This window comes from Poecilia mexicana, unplaced genomic scaffold (assembly GCF_051168715.1).
Source record: "Poecilia mexicana isolate PSO_F unplaced genomic scaffold, ASM5116871v1 scaffold_2, whole genome shotgun sequence".
NCBI classification, from domain to species: domain Eukaryota; kingdom Metazoa; phylum Chordata; class Actinopteri; order Cyprinodontiformes; family Poeciliidae; genus Poecilia; species Poecilia mexicana.
The window spans coordinates 36,733,031-36,754,482 of NW_028263371.1; the positions used below are offsets into that span (position 1 = coordinate 36,733,031).

The 21,452-nt window shown below is 38.3% G+C and overlaps 1 protein-coding gene across 1 annotated transcript in view; it reads right to left on the minus strand.

The window, feature by feature from the left end:
- Positions 1-4,296: 4,296 nt before the first annotated feature.
- The window catches only part of impg2a (interphotoreceptor matrix proteoglycan 2a), a 36,434-nt gene continuing 19,278 nt past the window's right edge, over positions 4,297-21,452 (minus strand). Inside the window, exons 16-21 of the mRNA XM_088015441.1 lie at positions 13,477-13,687; positions 10,566-10,754; positions 8,868-9,069; positions 7,410-7,489; positions 6,885-6,948; positions 4,297-6,639 (exon numbers count right to left, since the gene is read on the minus strand). Of these exons, the coding sequence (XP_087871567.1) occupies positions 6,906-6,948; positions 7,410-7,489; positions 8,868-9,069; positions 10,566-10,754; positions 13,477-13,687 (725 nt within the window). The 3' untranslated portion in view covers positions 4,297-6,639; positions 6,885-6,905. The remainder of the gene's footprint in view (positions 6,640-6,884; positions 6,949-7,409; positions 7,490-8,867; positions 9,070-10,565; positions 10,755-13,476; positions 13,688-21,452) is intronic.

Here is a 21,452-nt window from a genome sequence, read left to right on the forward strand (position 1 = left end):
TACAAGGTCAGAGGTGCATGGCACTTAGATAAAAATAAATCATGAACAATATAAGATTCTGCAAAACTGGATATGAAAAACGTGTTCATCTCTCAGCCACAGCACTATTTCTATTTGCTCTTATTTCAGAGTTAACCTGGTTGAGCTTTCCTAATCTACTCTTGCTAAAACAACACGAATCCTGAATGCAGGAAGTTCAGAGTACCAATTCGTCCAGAGCTACTACAATGTTTGCAATTTGTTTTACATTTTCTCAAAATTGCAAACTATTTTCATTTGTAGTATTACCTGATGTTCTGAAATTAATATTATTTTCAGACTAGCTTTAACAGTGATGGCAATTACTGATTCAATAATATTTTTCAAATAAACACCATAATTTGGAAATCCATCAATCTCAACAAATCTTTGCAAGAAATCTTATTTTCCCTCAAATTTTGCTGCCCAGCAAAATATTTCTCCGTTTCCAGCTCTTGGATGAGCCATCAGAGGCTTAGTTTTAGCATAACAGTACACTCAATACCGATTCTTTTTTTTTTTTTTTTTTTTTTGCAGCTTGAGTACAAAACAGGTTTGGGTTGTTTAAAATTATGAATAAAGAAAATTCTAAATATTTAAAACAAATGTCTGTGTTTTGGAAAGTTGTTAAATTGTGAAATCCCCAGAGTGGTGATGGTTAAGAGCATCGGACATAACAATTAACTTAAATATCCCAGTTTTTAGGAAATTTGCATATAAGTATTTACCTCAAAAGATGTACAAAATTTTGCTTACGCTTTTAGGGCCACATTAGGACTACAAATAAATACATTTATAAGTGTTTGTTTCATTTTTCAGGAGGAAACAACCAGAAAATAAAACGTGGTAAGCAATCAGGGAAAAAAAGGCAAAGAAAGCACTTCGCTTTCATCTGAAAGAAGATGGTTTCAGTCTCAGACAGAATCATTTTTATTTGGTTTTACTCCTTTTGTTTTTATTTTGGTTTCCCACATTTAGTTAATTTAACTTAGGCTTCGGCTTAAAAAAAAACCTACCATATGCTAGAAATACGTAACACATGGCGAAAGCAGGAGCTGTTTTCGTTTATCAGAACTGATTTTAGACTTTTTTTAAGTCTAGGCAGCACAGATTTACACTTAAGGTATTAAGGGTTTTTATTTTCTGTAGACTGTTCAGTAGACGATGACTCAAAGTGCGAAGAGCCTTGATGCCCTACAGAGGCTCACATAAAGTTGATATTATATTTATTGTGCAACAGAACCAGCAAAGAAACAATGACCAGACTGAACGCAAAGCAACAAAGATGATGAAAATGGATCACCAGCAACGTATCAGTACTAACGCCCTGTGTGGTTTTACACTGGACTTATAAAATAAAACTCGTGAACACAGTTTGTTTTAGCCAGTTCTTGCTGAAACCAGAGAAATCACAAATGCACCTTTGCATTAGAAGATTGTTTGCCTTCATCCACCCCAACTAAAGCCACTGCTGACAGAAAGTCTGCAAAAAGACAGGCAAAATCATGTTTTTCACACTCCTGATTTATTGTTTCCAGTGCAGCCATAAATAAAGTCACTGAGTGTAGGAAAATCTCTTCTTTTTTTTTAATTGGGAACAAATGCCTCATCAACTCAAAATGGGTTTTTTGACACAGGACTTCACAGCGTCTTTTCACTGCCTGTTTGTACAACACAACGACAGTCACCAAAGCAATAGGGTCAAAACAAAAGAGAAAATTCACCAATGGTATTGACTCGTTGCTAAGGAACATAATCAGACGCTGCCCCAATAAAAAGAAGATGACATTTATGGTAACATAAAACCTCTGGCTTTCATAGGTTGAATAAGGAACTATTAAGACGTGTAAAGTGACAGGAGCTGCAATATTTTTGCAAACACTGAACTGATAAAAGAAAAAAAGCATAACACATGCATGAGCTCTGACTGGAAAACTAAAAAGGCCTCCAGCAATAGTATCATCACCATCTAATGTCCAAAACTGTGAAATGGGACTTTTTAGGCAGATATGTAAACAACAGACTCAGGTTCCTCTGAGTTCCTCAATTTCTTCCTCTGTAGAGGAAGAAAAAAAAACTCCACATAAAAGTATATATATATATATATATATATATATATAGTACTGACTTCACAGACATAATTGTTCATTGTAAAACATCTGTGTGGAATAAATCACACTCAGAGAAGAGAACTGAAAAGTCATCAGGTCTCAGGATGAGTGAGAAAGGAGCTCCTGGCACCGACCCCTGAGCAAGACCGGGGAACTTAACAGGGACAAACGGCAACACATTACTTTTAATTGCCAGAATCACTGAAATTATGCTCAAAGAGGGATTTGCGGATGAGAAGCAGAAGTTGGCTATAAAAAATGAAGAATGCTGCAGCAGGTTGAAATCAACACCACGTTATGTTGAACGCATCTCCAGAGGTCTGAATAGCTGGAAGTTGTCAGGGTCGGATGCCGTGGTATACGAGACGCAAGAGGTATTTTTGAACCAAGCTGACAGCTGGAGCTCCTCTGGATGACGCTTCCAGGTCAAACAGTTTTCGACAAATCTGATACATATATTTGAATACGGACATACAAAGAAATGTTCGTCCAACTGGAATCATGCAGGAACAGGCGTTTGGTAACGCAGTCTAATACTTCATAAAAAGAAATGCCATGTTTGGTTGAAAACTAATTTGTTTTTGTCCTACAAGCACAGAAAATTAGTTATAATGTACATTAGTATTATGATGGTGTCCCACTTAGCTCACTGTCGCTTCAATATCAGTTTTCTTTTTACAGCGACATAGTAACAGGAGGTTTTGTAGAACAGTTTGTGTTTCTAACGGCATACTCGACTTGATACATACTTCTACAATCTTCAACAAAACTGATTTATTTTCATGTGAAGCAATTTACTGAAATGGCAAGTAAAAGTTAGGATGTATCCTCTAAATTGTGATTGTACCTGTTGATAATTTGGCTTATGTCAAATATTTGCAGCTCCCACTAAAAGTGTGCAGACAAAACTTACAGGAAGGTTGATGACCTGCTTAATAAAGTTAGTGGTTTGATTTGAGTATCGTTAGGATTTCTTATCTAGTTTTTCAGCTGCCTGTGTTGAGAGAGAAAACATGCAAACTTCATACAGGCTGGTTATATGTTTTGAGATGCAGTTATAACCTTATACAAGGTGATTAATTTTGGTCATTCAATTCTTATGCATCAGGGTAAAAATTCTGTTGAGAATAAAACTTACATCTATCTGAACGATGCTCAATTTGTTGCTTTTTGAATTGCAGTTTTCATCACAAAAGGTCCATCCTGGGCTAAATCAAAGACCTTTAACTCTCTGGGTTGGGTGCCAGTTTGTTAGGTCTCCAGGATACTGCTCCTAGGCAGAGTTTGCCTCGACTTTGTTCTCATCAATGGACAAATAAGCATATTAAACTAAATTTGAGTAGGAGACTAGGTTATTCCAACTTTCTGCTTGTAGCGGTCGCTAGGTTTTGATTTAATGGCCTGAGTTTGGTGATCCATACGCAACATCACCGCTCTTTGACAGCTTTCAGCTGCGGTCTTAGCTGAATGGTAGTTTGGTATCGTGAGCTACTATTCCCCGAGATGTTATTTATTCAGAGTAATCGTTTGCGCCAAATATAAAAATAATTAGAGTTACGATGTTTTTGAGAAATTGCACTTCAGAATTTTCACGGACGAATTACCCAAAAATCACGTTTCCAGCTGCACCTATCGTCAACGTCGAGGCACGACGAGCAGCACCTGGATCCAATATTTCCCCTCATACAGTACAATGAAACACTGTTTCCCCAGGTCGATGCTTTGTTTACACAAGGTCTTGCTCGTGTGCGTGGTGAGACAAACCCTGGCGCATGAGATCATACTGCATGTGCAGGCTGATTACTGGTGTGCACTCTTTTTGGAAACCGTCGTGGCTCCAGATGAACCTGTAATCCATACTTTCTGAGGCTAATCTCATCTTCGGATTATCCGGAGAGGAGATAATCGTCTCCAACATTATGGCTCGCAGTGAAAGGACAAAATGTGCTCTCACGCTTCCAGTGGAAAAGGAAAACTGTGGCATTGAGCAATGCAAGAATGTAGGTGATTATTTTAGTTTTGCTTCTGTTTTTTGTTTTTCTTAAGTGATTATTTAAGCAAAACTGTCCTTACTCAAAGTGCTACATCATAAAACTTGTGTTTGTTTTTTTCCTTCACCTGCATTATGTTGTGGTAAAGAACGTCCCAATCACAGTAACCAGATTCATCGGTTTATATAAAGCGTTTAATTTATTTAATTATTTTTTTACCCGTTACAGCTGCACAAGATGATAGCACTGATTACATTCATCAATATAAAACAAAGAGACACAGGAAACATACAAGATTAACACCCTATCTTGCAATGACTGATGACATTTGCAGAGTTATTTACATGAATGAACACTGTGTGTTTGATTTCTGGCCGTTTAACCAGGAATGCTGAAGGACAGTGATGATAACTCGACACACGCACAAAAACAAGACAATAAAACTTGAACTGACAGATTGCAAAAGGCATGACAGTGACACAAGGGTCTGCTCCGAAAATTATTTATTTATTTTTTTTCACTTGGGTAGATGACTAACAGAACAATTTATTCCTAGCAAAAATCTGAAGCTTGATCTACGTGTGGACCTGTGACCTCCGGAGAGAGCCGACGCTCATGCTTTCCGACAGCGTAGACAAGCAGAACATAACCAGGTGCAGATGTGAAGGGCCACACCGTGAACGGGCAGGGTCAAGGATAACAAATCCAGGGGAAAGTGTATGAATGCCATAGGAAACACTGGACTCGGTCACCCAGAAAGTTTCAGATTGAAAAGACAGACGGCAGTACAGACGTTTCTATGTATGCCTTTACTGAGAGCGTCTGTTTGTCATGCTCCGCTTTCTGCTTTTCCTGGACTCTCGATAGTCCCAATGTGAAACTGAAAGCAGGATTCAAATCCCGGTTCCGAACGCCTTCATGAGTTCCATCTAAACACTTTTTATCTGCCTAGTTAGGCGTCTGGAGACCCAAATGTTTATACCTGAGTGAAGCTGCTCTCCCCCCACACCTTCTTCAAATCAAACGAAAACGGTGTCAAAAATTGTGGTTTGTGCCGCTAAAGATTCTAATAAATGTTTCCAGAGACGATCAAATGTCAGCCACATTTACAAAATCAAGCAGGTTTGGTGACAAACAACTGTGCTAAGAAGATGAAATCTCTGGAAACATTTATTAGCATCTTTAAAATGAGAACAAACCAGCACAAACGTTTGGTACCAATTTTGTTTCATTTGAAGAAGGTGAGGGTGGGACCAACTTCACTCAGGTAAAGTTTATAATTACCTATAAAAATCCATGAGAAAAGGCAAATAAATCATCTGGAGGGGAGAAAAACTGAGACAGTAGACTGTCGCTTTTACTCTTCAGAACAGTGCAGCGTTTTGCTGCTTAATATTTTCCAAGAAAGAGGAAATCAGTCAAGACTAAAGTGCTTTGCAAAGATATTCATACTTCTTGAACTTTTTCACACTACAATTACAAACATCAGGGTATTTCAGGGAGATATTAGTGACGGATATCCAACACAAAGTGGAGAAAAACTGTGAAGTATAATGAAGACACTAAATGCATAACAGAAATTTTTACAAACAAAAATCTGAAAAGTTCGTTGTGGATAAGTATTTGGCATCACTGAGTCGAATAATTGGAAAATGTCCCTGAGGTTTTGGCAGATTTAGAGATTGAGAACATCTATGGACACCAAATTAAAAGCTCTTTCTGGGCTTTGACTGGGCCGTTTAAGCACATGCATGTGCTTTGATTTAATTGATTCCATCGAAGGTCTTTGTTAGGCATATCTTTACTGCTGACTGCTTCAGACATCAGTGAACACAGAGACAAACTGTAATTTCGCCTTTTCTGCATTTCCCAAAATGTTGACTTGTACTTGTATTCTACAACAGAGTCCATCCACTGGTGCTGGCTTCAAACTGTAAATGACTCAACGACAACATTATACATCTCAAGGAGTTTTTAAAATTAGAATAGCACCAACAACTAAAAATTACCTAGGTTTTTATGGCTCTTTGATAGAGCTAAGAAATAAATCTGAGCATGACAAAGATCAAAAAATGACATATATCTCAGACGGACAAATGTCAGTTTAACTATACAAACGTATCACAATATAAGTTCTTCCCCTTTAAGAGAAGGCAGATAGAAGGTAATGCAAATAAACAGTTTTCACACAAAACAATAGTTGCTCGTCGGTTTGGTCTTTGCGTTTCTGTTCAAGTAACAGGATGCGGCCCGGTTTTCCCCAAAGGTTTGGTAGTTAAGCAGCAAAAACATGAGCAGAAACGGGCCGTAGCGTCACAGGAGACTCACCCAGTCAGAAGGCACAGAGGTTTATGAATGAATGGTCAACACCCACCCACACAAAGAGCGACAGATGCAGACTTACTGTTTCCGTTACAAAGGTGCTGAAAATAATCTAAACACAGTCCGAACTACGAGGAACATGGCGATCGAAGAGACGTCTTGACAGGAAGCTTCATCGTTGATCAGGAAGCGTGTCTCTGTGAAACAGAAGAAGCTCGTCAGTAAAACGGTTCAACATGGGTTACATGTCATCACTTTGAAGAACCGTAAGACTTTTTTCACCATTCAGTAAATTATAAGAGCTGATTTTATATGAAACTAAGATTCATACAGGTACACGAGGCAACTCACAAAATAAGGAATATCAAACATCATCATGATATACAGTGGTGATTCCTCTTTTTTATTGTTTGTTTTTCAAATTAAATGAAACATTACTTACAGTATCTTGTTCGTTACAGTTCTATGAGTGCATAGAGGAGCTTTCTCTCTGGGTATCCAGAACTCTGAAACACATTCAGGAACAAGTGGAACAATGTTATCTTTTGTATGTTACATTTTGTACTTTACAGAAAAAGAAAAAGTGCTAGACTAAACTCAGCATAATCAACATCAATGCTACACAGAACAATGCAACAAGCAAAAGAAAAATGGGAGACATCATTACACACATCACATCAAGTTAAAGGCAGTTAAAGTAACGTCTGAATCCGACTGTTTTTGTCTGCATCTGTGGCTCCAGTCCTGGCTAGAACTTAAGAAAGATAAATCTGTCTCCACACTGCTTTGGCATGGCCTGAACTTCTCTACTTTTGAAGCTCCTGACTAACAAACAAACGCTTTGTCTCTTTGGTCTTGTTAGTCTCTTGTATCTCAAACCCACTTCCCCCTTTTTCGTCCCTCAAATCCAGGTTTATTTAGTACATTATCTCACTGAGGTCTAAAAGCTGCAAACAAGTGAGCTCACGCTTGATGCTGCCGCACAAAGTCTGCAAACTGCCGGTCCTTAGCGTAGAGTTCAATGATGCGTATCCTGTCTTGGATTTCCTGCAGAAAAACAGGATTTCACTCGATAAGGGAGCAAAAACAGCAAAAACAGAGAAATTGCACACAGGACTGATAATGGATGTGGAACATAATAGGACGTAACTGTGCTCAGTTTCATGCATGACATCCGGATCCCTTTGTGCAAAAGCCCTTTCCACTGTTTGCATATGAAATTATACTTAAAGCGATCTTGTGCCTGTTTTGAATCTATTGTTTATACTAAAACTCTTTTAAGGATTTTATCTTGGCTTTCCAGTATCTTTACTTTCTCTGTGTTCGGCCATAACTTGGAACAAACCGGGGATCATTATCTTGTTGAAAGGTCCATTTTGAGTTCAGTTCTAATTTCCTGACAGATGGACCCGTGTTATCTCCGGCCCTGTTTGATAGGATCCAGAACTCATTGCTGAGTCAGTCACTGAAAAGCTGCCCAGTCGCAGAGGCAGCTAAGCAACCACCAACACAACACTTCCAACACTATTTGTATGAAAGTCTTCTCCCGACAAAGATATTACGTACCAATACCAGACATGTCTACTGTTACTGGGCTATATATATATATATATATATCTGTGTTTTGATAAATTAGTTAGGATTTTTATAACACAGTCATGTACAGTCTCTTACTCAAAGTGGACATCATTTAACACCAACCACTGACATGGTCTCCATGCAAAAGATAAGCTGCTGTGCAGCTTTGTTTCATTACCTAAAAAGAGATTTGACACCAGTGACCACTTGGTTTTCTTATTACAGTTGTCATCTTGAGGATTGGACAAAAAATAGCTGCTTATCTTTTAACAAATTGGTGGATTATTTTTTCCAAGGACAGGTTCTGCTCACCATTGACGTCTACAACGTCTTCATGATACATTTTCTTAAGATTCCATATTTATGTTGACGCATTAAAATCTGGAATCCCTTTTGTTGACGCCACCGGGAGCTATGGCGAGTCTCTTCAATTAAGTCCCATCAGTTCTCGCCTTTGATACATATTAGCTGCGTCATGCTGGGGCAGAGTAGGATGCTGGGCTGCAGCTGTGGACAGTTTTATCAGCTCTTAAAGAGAACAGGCTCAAAAGGACAATTGGACGCTGCTCCTTGTATTGTCTGCAGCAGGCCACACACGTCCAGCATGAGTCGACGAGTAGGAAATAACACGGGCTTATTTTCTTGTCATGCATTTGATGCAGGTTTTTTTTTTTTTTTTTTTTTTTAGATTATAAGTATCTGGACATCTGAAATTATGAGAAACTGAACTTTAGAACTGAAATGTTCTCCATCTTTATCTGAGCTGTTTCAGACTTGAGCTTGACATGACCAGTCTTTTAATTACCATCTAAAGGAAATGGAGGCAGGGAGGGAAATAGATACTTACCTCTTTGGTCAGCTCACTGTTTTCATAGATGTGCCGTATCTCCTCGCTGCTAAAGTCGGTGGATGTCTCAGCGCTGGCACTGCTGTACATAGGCGCTTCGGGATAACGACGGTAATAGTGGCTGTAGCCTGTAGTGGCTTCACTTTCATACATGGGGTTGTATTTGGTTGCCCTTTCCAATGACGGAAGACTTTCCACCCGCCTGAAGACCCAGAGAAATAAAGAAAACAATTAGTCGAGATGTAAAGGCAGGGAGAGAAACCGAACCTCGAATTAAATGACTAACCCACTAAGGTAAACCGTGCGACACGACTGTTGTGCTCGTCTTCAAAATCCGAATTTTCCAAGTTTCCAAGTACGAACACAACACGCCCTGAAGTGAGAACTTTAACTTGGAAAGTCTTCTGTCTCTGAGCAACTGTGAGTTCAATATTAAGTGTGGCTGCCAGCCACGCATATAAAATATAGTTAAAGTTGTAGATATAAACTATTTGTTAGGACTTCTAATAGTTTATACCTCAATAACCAAGAAGCACACACTGTTCCTTAAAATCGCTACTTGTGAATATAGTTTGTAAGTGTTTACACCCATAAAATGGAGAGGAATACACTGTCATCAGCTTGATTGCTAGTAGTGAGCATCCCAACATGTAATAAGCCTAACTGGTTTTCCAAATAGTAACCAGAACATGATAAACTAAATTGTGAAGACATTTCCGGTCCCAAAGGTGGCAAGTATATTAGCAACATGTCAGAGCAGCTAAAGGCCGAGATCAAAACACTGCAAAAATGATCTTTTATTAAAATGTGCATTTTGGCACGCTAAATCATTCACTTTGTTTACATTATTTCCACATTTGAAAGTCAATCAGAAATATTGTTAGCAGAATTACTTTCTGGCTCAGCGTTCAACATGGCAGCACACACCCTTTATAGTGTCTTAAATCTGACAGGTCACGTGATGCGACACACAATAATCCAATAAGAAAACAAACAACAAATGTGAGCATAAAAACATTCCTACTGTCAACACCCCCACTTGCTCACATTTGGATAACTTCCTCTGACTCAATATTCCAATCAAAATACATTCATGATACACCAAACAAAACAACAATGATGAGTCACAAAGTGTCTTTAATTTAACTCTTCCAGATCGAAGGTAGCGCCGACGATCCAGCCAAATTTGCAGTACCGTAATTCCGCCACATTTTGTGTTACCTGAAAAACTCCAACAGTTTCTGAGAGGGGAGACGTTGCGCTTTCCAGCCAATGTCGGGTTATTACGGTAATTTCACCCCCACCGTAGCAGGAAGAGAAATTAAACCGAGAGGCGCTCTTTTAGCAGACGGTAAATTGCGAAAAATAACTTGCTAGATACTGAAAGTTCCAGTTGTTATGGATAAATAAGCAATATATATTTACTCACAGGACATTTAAAGATTTAAAGAAAAATTATCCAGGCGAACATTTGAAATCTAGGTCATAAATGGTTAAAAGAAATGTTATTGAATTAATTTCTTAGCATTCGGTAAATCAATGACGTTCCCCTTAGGTGGTTCAGGGTGCAACCCATTACTCACCCAATGGCAGATGGACATAGCCAAGCTGTCTCAGTTTTGTAGGTAAAAGAAATGTTGGCTGTTGTCAAATTACGGATGCTCTTGGGTATTCAGTATTTTTAACTCCTGTCCTCACCGTACGGGATCCTCCGACTCTTCCTTGTCGTACTGATCCCGAAGTGTCCTGGCCAGGAAGAACAGCACTCCGGACGCCACAAACAGGAAACCAGCAACAGAGGCTATGGCGATGCCAACCACCAGAGGCTCGGACACATACTCCTCACAGTGTTCACCTCTGTACCACCAGTTCTCTCCAACACGACACCTGGAGACGGAAAATGTCAGCCTGAAATGTATTTGTAAAACTGTGGACTGAATAACAGAACTCAACTTCTGTTGAGCAGCAGAATCAAAATGTTTCGGCAAATAAATCACGTGAAAGTTGTTCCTGTTTGCATTTTTGTCACAACAAAGATGATAAATTTATTTTAATTCTGCCTGTCTTATAAAAAAAACAAAAAAAAAAACTGATTCCTTGTTATGGAAGAAAATCTCTTATTTGTTTTCTGTCTCCATGGAGGAATGCAACACTTTTAGCTGGAAGTTAATGAGAATCCAGCAGCACGTGGCACTGCCTTCATGTGTTATAATGCTGTAGTGGGTGTGAAACAGAGGTTAGCAGTCATCTTGGCTTGTCTACCCCAAGTCTGCTCATAATTACTAGAGTGTTAAAAAAAAAAAAAAAACTTGCATCTCAAAGTCTGAGCAGGGCTAACAAAAAGTTCCTGTCACTTATTTCCAATGCTGGCTTTTCATCTTCAGCACACATGCATAAATCTGTTGCACATGCAAACACAAGTTCTGATCAAAGTAGACACATTGCAGACATCAAAGTGGGGAAACCTTCAAGGGAAAAACTCAAATTGAAGAGCAAGATATTCTAAAAAAAATCTTAAAGGTATGAAACAGAAACAAAACACAAACTGTTTGTTTATTGTGTTTCTTCTTGACAGATGAGCTTGTGTTGAGCAAATGACAACAAACTGCCTCTCGTGTGTGTAAGTGAATTGGTAAAAAAAAAAAAAAAAAAAAACTCGTTCATCATGACCAAAACATGTAACCTGAACACATATTAAAAATTAGATCTGCTGGTATGCATATTGACCAGAGGTGCTCATTAACACAAATTTATTTTTAACCTTATTTTGATCGCTTTTCTGAAATGAAATAAGTCATTTGAACCATGCCCTCCAATCCAGATGCACAACCTGCTCCGTTTGGAAATCTTTGACAGTAATCAAAGCACAGACTGTTTTTGTGTTGTAGGAAAATGTGTCAAATGGATGTTTGGCTGCTAAATGGTGGCAGAAATAAGTTACATAGTGTGCTCTTTCGAAACAAAGACCATTTATGCAGAAAACATGGATTAGCTTTATGGAAGTAAACACAGGTGGTGATGACAGGTTTCTCTGCACCCACCAAAATCTGACTGAAAAAAAAAAACAATCTGTGTTGGGAACTAGAATCCTGAATTTAAGGGAAGGAACAACCCCAGAGTATTGAGGAAACAAATTAGTTAACACCAGCTACTACAGAAAGCTAAAACAGGAAGTAAACAGCTAGACGACCAACGCCAACAAACCTGCTGTTTGTAAGCATTAACTTTAAATTAATAGCGACTCTCTCCAAACGTTCCTCCAGCAAGTTTACCCGCGGTAATTAGCTTCAGCTGTGACTTTTTTCTTTGTATCTGAGCAAAGTGAATCAGAGAGTATTCGACTGCAGCGACAGAGTGATTGCAAATCAGTATTTTATTTTTCCTTTCATTCACCACTAGATGAGACATTTTAGAGCTAGGAAACGTAGGAAAAACTAGAGTTTGAATTGCAGAAGCCATGTTCTCTGGAAAAACATTCCGATGTGCAAATTAAACCCTTACGAATAAAACATCGATTGACTAGGTTTTATTCTTGCACCACCACTCTGTGTCTTGCTAATGTAAAGTATACAAAAAAATCTCAATACATTATAAAGGTAACAGGTAGCAACATTACTCAAAGTCACAACAAGATTTAATTGTCTAAGGAAAGATTATATTAGTTGACAGCTTTTACAATACACACACACACACCTCTCATTTCTGTGGCATTTTAAATTGTTGGATATATTCTTTCTTGTTTAGATCTCCAATTGTCTGTTAACGTTGTGTGAACACACTGCAAGCTTCTCCTAAGCGTTGGTCTTTATGGACATACGCCAGGTTGTCTTTGAGGCAAACAGATGATGCACAAATGACTGAATCTGACCACAAGGTTAAACTGTGCGTCGCTCAACTCAGCCTCAGTCTGCTGTCAGGCGTTAAATCAGCCAGGGGCCTTTTATGTGAAAGCAGCAGCCTAATGATGTTGGTCAGAACCACAGCAGAAACTACGGCTTCAGTCTGAATGCTGCCAGGATTTCAGTGGTTTATATTAAATTTTTTTGTCACAAGGTCTAATTGGCACCGTGGTAAACTACAGGCTGAGTGACTCTTCAGAGCAATTTTTAATATATATATATATTTGTCAGTGGTTGAAAATGAAAATAACTAGATGTAAAAATGATCAAATTTTCATTTCAAATAAGAAATTTAACTGCATTAGGTAGAGAACGTCATAAGATTTGTTGCTTATGCACAATATTGTGAGATAAAAAAATTAATCTGACTTCAGTGGGATAGTATTTTTTTTCTACAATGTATCACGTATTAAACAACTTTGACATAAAAATGATTTTACTTCTACGACGTTTGAGGACTTTGTAAAAGTGTAAATCCTCGCATACTTTCATTTAAAACCTTGTTCAAAACAAACCTGAATCTGGTCTGTAATCTTGAAAATCAGCACAAGAAGCAAACATCTCTTAAATTAGTGAAATAAGTAATTGTATTTACACTTCTTCCTTCTAAACTCTACTGACTTGGAAAATCTGTTTAGTCACTGCGGCCTGTTAGAGCTGAAGACTTGTTCCCCATGCACACACAAACACAGTCTTAATCCCTCGCCCACCTGCAGATGGCTCCCTGGCCAGGGATGATGTCACACTTGCCGTCATTGAGGCAAAAGTCTGTCTGCAGCTCACAGATGCTTTGACACGGAAGGCCGTCGACACTGAAGTAGCCCGCGTTACAGACGCACTCCGCTTCCCCTGACCACTTGTTCACTTTACATTCTGCGTACTCGTTGCACGCCTGGAACTTGCAGGGGTCGGCTTGGTCACCTGGAAATTAAAAGCAATTAAAGCACTCAAATTAAAACAGGTACAAAGGAATTTCTATTCAGCTGCTTTTTTTATCTTACAATCCAACATAAAAAAAACCTTACATTATATCTTTGTGGATGAATAAGTGTAGTTGCTTTTTATGTTGCAAGTTGGTCTGTTAGCCCCTAATCTCAGTGAAATGCAACATTCAAAAGTATTCAGATTTACTTGACTAAAAATAAAACTTTAGATGTGTGCTGAACATCAATTTATGTTAAATAACTAATTTATTTTTAGTTTGAAAACCCTGTTTTGTGCTTTTTTTCATTTAGAATTTAACTTCATGCAAAGACTAACTATGTGCTTGTTGGTATTTCTGTTTTGATAGAACATGTTTTAAATATACAAAAATTATCATATAGCTGCTCATGCCTGTTCAGTACTATTATGCATTTCTAAAGAATATGTTTACAATTTACCCAAAGTTCTGAAAGTGCTATTTGTTATCTTTACAGCTCTTAGGATATTGGAAGAAAAAGAACAAATTGGATTAAATTGCAAAAACATCACAAATTTACAAACTTGCAGCAAAACAAACTGTTTAAAAACACATTTTACATAAATACACCATTATGCATGATTGTTGAAACATTGTTCACTCTGCCTGGTGCTCAATGAGAACTCTGCTATTCAGTATTGCCTTCTTTGGAGTTATTTTAGTGAAAAGGGTGAGATTATATCTGTTCTGTGTTTGGTGCAAAAATGTAGAGCAGTTAAAGTTGCATTGGATTGTTTCCGCTACCTAAAAAAAAAAAAAGAGTTCACCCCTTGGATGTTTTTTTTTTTTTTTTTTTCCCAAAATATCTTTATTGAAATTTTAACAGTTAAGACAAACCGCTTGAACATTTAACAAAGAATGCCAGTAATAATAGTAGTTTTGTTTAAGTCACAATGAAATACACAACACAGAACAAAAACAACAAAATGTCTCTCACATTCTTAGTTCCAATGTAACCCATCGCATAATCTACCCCTCATCCGTATACTGAAATATTTACTTCAGCAGTGCATGTCCTCTAACAGAATTTTCTTTGGGAACCGCAGTGAGCAGAATCTTCAGTCATTTGCGTCGTCCTCCAAGAAGTTCAGATGTTGAACATACCTAATAAAGGGATTCCATATGAATTCAAACAGATTCTGTTTACCCTTTAATACATATGTAATCTTTTCCAGAGGGAGGGTAGATGCCATCTGCTGCAACCACAGTTTTATAGTAGGTCTATGGGGCTTCCCCCAGAAAAGTGATATACATCTTTTTGCATTAAGCAGACCTAAGTTTATAAAAATTAATTCGTTTTTAGTATAATTATGTTTTTCTGGGCATAGTCCAAACACAAACAGCTTCGGATCCATAATTATTTGTTTGGAAATAATTTCCTCAATTGCATCTTTTACCTCTTTCCAAAACAATATAATACTCCTACAGTACCACACACAATGAATCCAAGTTCCTCTATCCACTGTACACTTTGGACATACATCAGATATTTCCCCATTATATCTGTTGAGGTCCACTGGTGTTACATAAACCCGCATTAACCATTTAAATTGGATCATTTTAAGTGCAGTGTTGATAGAGCTGGTATGGGCCAATTTGCATGCTGTTTGCCACTCTTCCCCAGATAACTCTAACTGTAAATCACCCTTCCAAGCATTAAGTCTGTCATGAGATCCCTCAGATATATGCAACATCAGTGAGTGATAGAACTCTGATATAATACCTGCCTTTAAACTATCCCTTGTTAACATTTTTTCCAAAGCTGATTTGGCAGGTTTAGCCAGCACGTTATTTTGACTCGTTCTTATAAAGTTTCTGAGTTGAAGGTATTTAAAGAAATGTTTCTTATCTAGATGGAATTTTTGTTGCAGATCCTGAAAACTCATTAGTATGTCTGAGTCTGATACATAAAAATCCCGAATCATCTGGAGTCCTTTGTTTTTCCATGCTTTAAAGGTTAAGTCAGCTCTACCGGGTACAAAGAATTGGTTACCCCACACTGGGCTGAACAGAGACAAGCAGTGTGGCTCATTAAATTTTTTTTTTACATCTCTCCATACGCTTATCATATTTTTAAGAAATGGATTTTTAGTATGTTTCAAAAGCTTTGATACTGAATCTGAGTAGAAGTATGAGGGGAGAGTCACTTTTAAATCCTGAGTCTCCATGTCAACCCAGTGCGGCGACTGATCACTGTAATAAAACATCATAGATCTCAACTGCACAGCATAGTAATACAAGTGAAAATTTGGGCAATTCAAGCCCCCACGGTCATAAGGGAGATATAGTAAAGACAAACGGAGTCTGGATTTTCTGTTGTTCCACAAAAAACGTAACATCCTCTTCTTTATTTGGGAGAAGAATTCAGGAGGAGGTGGAAGAGCAACATTCTGAAATATGTAAAGTAACTTGGGCAGTATATTCATTTTTATTGTATTTATTCTCCCAATCATAGACATTGGTAGAGACATCCATCTTTCAAATGAATTGTCTACTTCATTTAATATGAGATTGTAGTTGGTCGCAGCTACCCATTCCAAATCTGGTGAGATGTGTATCCCCAAATATTTAAATTCATTTACCATCTTAAACTGTAATACACCTAATGTTGGGCTAATTTTTTCATTTGCATTTAATAAAAGAATTGAGGATTTGGTTCTGTTTATCTTGTATCCAGATATACCACTAAATGATTTAATTATTTCCAAAATAATTTGTATTGACTGATTTAATTTTGATATGAAAAGGACCACATCGTCCGCGAACAAGGAAATCCTATGTTCTGTAGGTCCGACAGTGATTCCACTAAGATGTGGGTGTGAGCGAATAGCAATAGCAAATGGTTCTATTGCCAGAGCGAATAGTAAAGGTGACAATGGGCAACCCTGTCTGCAGCCCCTGTTGATCTTTATTGATCTAGATATATTCTTGTTAGTTATTATTTCAGCTGAGGGATTGTTGTATAATATTTTCACCCATTTTACAAAATTATTACGACAGTCAAATTTTTCCATAACTTGAAAAAGATATTCCCAGTGAACCCTATCAAATGCCTTTTCAGCATCTAGCGATAAAAGAGCTGAGTCTGAGGTACCTCTATTATAATGAATTATGTTTAGAACTCGCCTCACGTTATGAAAACCCTGCCTCCCCGAAATGAATCCATTTTGATCTCGATCAATTGAATTTGGGAGCACCTTTTGTAAACGTCGTGCTAGCAGCTTGGCGATTATTTTTAGATCTGAATTTAGTAAACTAATGGGCCTAAAATTCTCACATTTGTTTGGAGATCTGCCTGGCTTTGGCAAAAGGATAACCATGGCAGCGTTCATTGAAGGGGGGAGATAGTTTGAATGGAAAACTTCTTGAAACATATCTAATAGAGGGGTCAAAAGTTTATCTTTAAACGTCTTGTATAAATCTATGGGGAGACCATCTGGTCCCGCTCTTTTCCCTGATTTCATATCATTAATGGCTTGCCCTAGCTCTTCTTTTGTAATTTCTAGATCCAAATTTTTCTTGTCTTCCTCTGAAAATTTTGGTATATTTAAATTTTTAAGGAATTGATTTATGTCTTCCGATTTGATGCTTATTTGTGCCTTATACAATTCTTCATAATAGTTCTTAAAGGCTACATTAATTTCTTGAGGATCATGCAAAATTTGTCCATTTACTATAATAGATGTAATTGGTTGTTTAGTTTCTAATTGTTTTATTTGCCATGCCAGTAACTTGCCTGCTTTATTGCCCTGTTCATAAAATGTTTGCCTAAGTCGCAACAAACTTGATGCCGCCCTTGAAGCTGAGTATTTATCATATTCTGCTCTCAAAGCCAGTAATTCATTTTCTAATTGTTTATCTCCACTATTTACTTTAGCTTGGATTAACCTTATTTTATCTTCCAATTGTGTTCGAGTTTTTTCAGTTTGTTTCATTTTAGACGCTGTATAACTAATAATGTGACCTCTAAGGTAGGCCTTTAAAGCTTCCCATTTTGTACATGCTGTCGTTTCTGAAGTATTAAATTGAAAGAATTTGTCTATTTGTTTCCCTAAATATTCCACAAAGTTTTTATCTTGTAACCATTTATGCTGGAACTGCCATCTCGGTGGGTCTCTCTTTAATTGGTCATCTCTGTAAACCAAGCAACATGGGGCGTGGTCAGAAACTACAATGTTATCATAGAAGCAATCATGAATCCTGAACTGCAACTCTGTAGAAATTAAGAAGAAGTCTATTCTGGAGAAGGTTTTGAAAGAACTTGAATAACAGGAATATGTTTTGCTGGCTGGATTTTTCTCTCTCCATATTTCCATCAACTTCAGCTCTTTCATCATTCTAAAAATTGCAGCTCTACAGTTATTATGCGATTGATCAATTCCAGTTGATCTGTCCATGCTTGGGTGTAATGTACAATTAAAATCCCCCCCCATTATGTGAGATCCTTTAAGCGTAGATAGAGTGAGGAGTAAATCATTGTAAAATTTACTATCATCCACATTAGGGCCATATATATTAGTTAGAATTAGAGTTTCCGACATTAGGGAGCCTTGAAGTATTAGGTATCTTCCTCTTTTGTCTTTAATAATGTTTTCAATTTGCAATGGTACCGATTCATGTATTAGTGTCATAACTCCTCTAGAATGAGACGTGAACGGTGCTGTATATATATTACCCCTCCACCTCCTCCTCACTTTCAAATTATCCTCATCGAGAAGATGCGTTTCCTGGAGGAATATAATTTTAGACTCCATTTCTTTCAGTCTATTCATGACCTGTTTGACTTTTTGAAGGCGTTGGAGCCCTCTGCAGTTCCATGAAATAAAATTACATTTTACAGTTTGAGACATACATCAACAAAAGTAATGGGATGCTTAGCGTTGTAAAAGTGTGAGACACAACAAAACCGGATGGTAGAACATACATCCAACATAGAGAACATAACCCTTTCCCTACTACCAAATCCCTTCCCCAGACAGAAGGGGCTCCACCCACAACCATTATGTCTCCCGTTATTGCCATTAGCCAATCCACAATCATTGAGGATTAGCCGAACCACGTCCAGTTCACTCTGCAAAAAGTGTTCCCGTCGCTGCCAGGCACAATAAAGACTCCTGCTCACGAACACTGAACAGCATTCCAAGGTACTCTTCACATTTAAATAATTTTTGTTACCCAAGTTAGGAACCCAATTATACAACATATTAGAGATATAAACATGTAACAAACCGAATAAGTTCGCAGACTTCACGTACCGTCTGAGGCATTACTTAGTGCTTTATGCGTCCTGAGCTCTCTGGAGTTTTTTGATAAACTCGCTTGCTTCTTCTGGTGTTTTAAATGCCAGTGTCTCGTTTTCGTAAGTCACTAGGAGAGTTGCAGGATAAGTTATTCCATTGCGGATGTTCAGATTGCGCAGCACCTCCCGAATCGGGTCGAACTTTTTCCTCTGTTGGTGGAGCCCGGCGGCCAGGTCGGGGTAGAAGTGGACCCGTTTATCTTTATAGAAGATATCCTTTTTTTCCCGTGCAACACGAATGACGGCTTGTTTCTCTCTGAAGTTAAGAAACTTCATTATCAAGGCTCTGGGTCGGGAGGCGCCGTCCTTTCTCGGGCCCAATCTGTGCGCTCTTTCCAAGCTCAGAGAGGTCTGCAGCTTCTCACTCCCCAGTGCTTCGGGTATCCACTTTTCCAAAAAAGCACATAAATCTGAACCCTCGGCACCTTCTGGCAAGTTTACAAGCCTTAAGTTATTCAAGCGAGACCTTGTTTCCAAGTCAATGAGTTTGTCTTCCATCGACTTGTTTTTAGCCTGTAAGGCGCTCACACTAGCTTGTAGGTTAGCCACTTCGTCTTCCGCGGAGGAAATACGGTCCTCTGCTCGCAACATACGTTCATTATAGTCTTTCATCTCCTGTTTCATATCTTGCAGTGTCACCAACAGACCGTCGAGTTTCGAGGAGAACTCGCTTTTCAATGATTCGAGCGCGACCAAAATTTGGTCAGACTTACTATTTTCTGAGTCACTAATTTCTTCTGGCTCCGCCATGTTTTTGTTGGCTTTGCGAGCTTCACCGCGGAGGCTGTGGTCGAAAAGCTTCGTTTGCTTGGATGCCTCACTTTTCCCTTTGAGCTGTTTAGTTGAGTTAGGCATTATATCTTTTTCCTTACACAAATTTTTCGTGAGCAGCAGTTATTTTCCCTTAATAAGCGCAGCAGACAGCGGAGCGAAGTTCTGCACGTCTTCCTACGTGGCCGCCATAACCGGAAGTCACCCCTTGGATGTTTTACTCTTTTTGCTGCTTTTACAACTCAATCAGGATCCACATAATTTGGCTTTTTGAAGAAAAAAATACAAAACATAATTTAATGCTAAAGTGGAAATTATTCCACAAAATAATGGCAATAACAAAGTAAGTGATTGCATAAATATTCACCTGTTTTAAAAAGACTGACCTTAATCTACAGAGGTCTAGCCAGCTGGTGCTGGTGGTCTCTCAATAAGTGGAATGGAGATCACCTGAGTGCAGCGAGTGCATCTCCAATGAATGTGGTATAAAAACACCTGTGTCTGGAAAAACCATTAACTGCTTAAACTGTATTTCTGGCTACCATTACGGCATGAAGACAAAAGAGCACTCCAAGCAAGTCGGAGAAAACGTTATTGAAAAGTATAAGCTGGCTATGAACAAACTCCCCTGGAGTTCAGGTAAATCTCTTTTCCTTCTAGAAGTGGAAGGGAAATGTCGAATGTGTAAATCTGACAATCAGGCCAACCTCACAAACCGAGTGACCGTGCAGGGAGGAGTCTGGTGGACTAGGCCACCAGCACACACAGCAGGAGGTATAAGCTGCGTGCAGACTCTGCACGCAGCTGCTGGTTTCTTCACCAGTCAATGCTTTATGGGAGAGCGGCAATGGAAAAAAAAAAAAACACTGTTGAAGAAAACTCATATCAAGGCTCGACTAAAGTTTGCCAAAAGGCACATGGGAGACTCCACGGTAAATTAGAATAAAGTATTTTGGTCTGACTACTTTCTGCCTGTGTTTGTTATTTTGAAACAATGAGATTCACCGTTAGTCATATTTTATTTCATCGTTAGATACCAGAACCAGCTCATAAGTGTATAGATTAAATAGTACTACTCAGGGCTTAAGTAGCCTTTTTACACAGTACTTTTTTACTCTTACTTGGCTAATATTTAAATAGCACTCTTTAAATTACTCAATTACCAGGTAATTTTGTCAATTTTAAATCTCAAAGAGCAGCACCTTTTTTCTCTGCTATGTTGTTCCTGAGCCCATTGTACCAAACTCTCTCCATCTCACTGTAGTTCAGAGTTAGCAGGTCTGCATCAGTCTAGACTGCAAGCACAGACATCAAATGACCATTCCAATGCTTCTGAAATCAGTCTTGTGAATAGCATACTTCCTGTGTGGTTTATTCATGTAGACGTATAAAACACTTGCAGCCAAAGCAATAGAAAACACTAAAGAGAAGGTATTCAGCATTAGGAAACACCAGAATACAGATTTTGGGATTGGATTCCTCCCCTCCCCAAAAAAAAAAAAAAAGAAATGGCTTAAGGGCGCTCTATATCAGGTTTTGTAATTGCATTATTGGCATGTGATTTATGGTTGTATTTCCAGACAGGCTCACTTTGATAATATCTGTCTGTTGTTTTATTGGGTAGAAACAGATAAACAAATCTGCCAAAGTCTTCA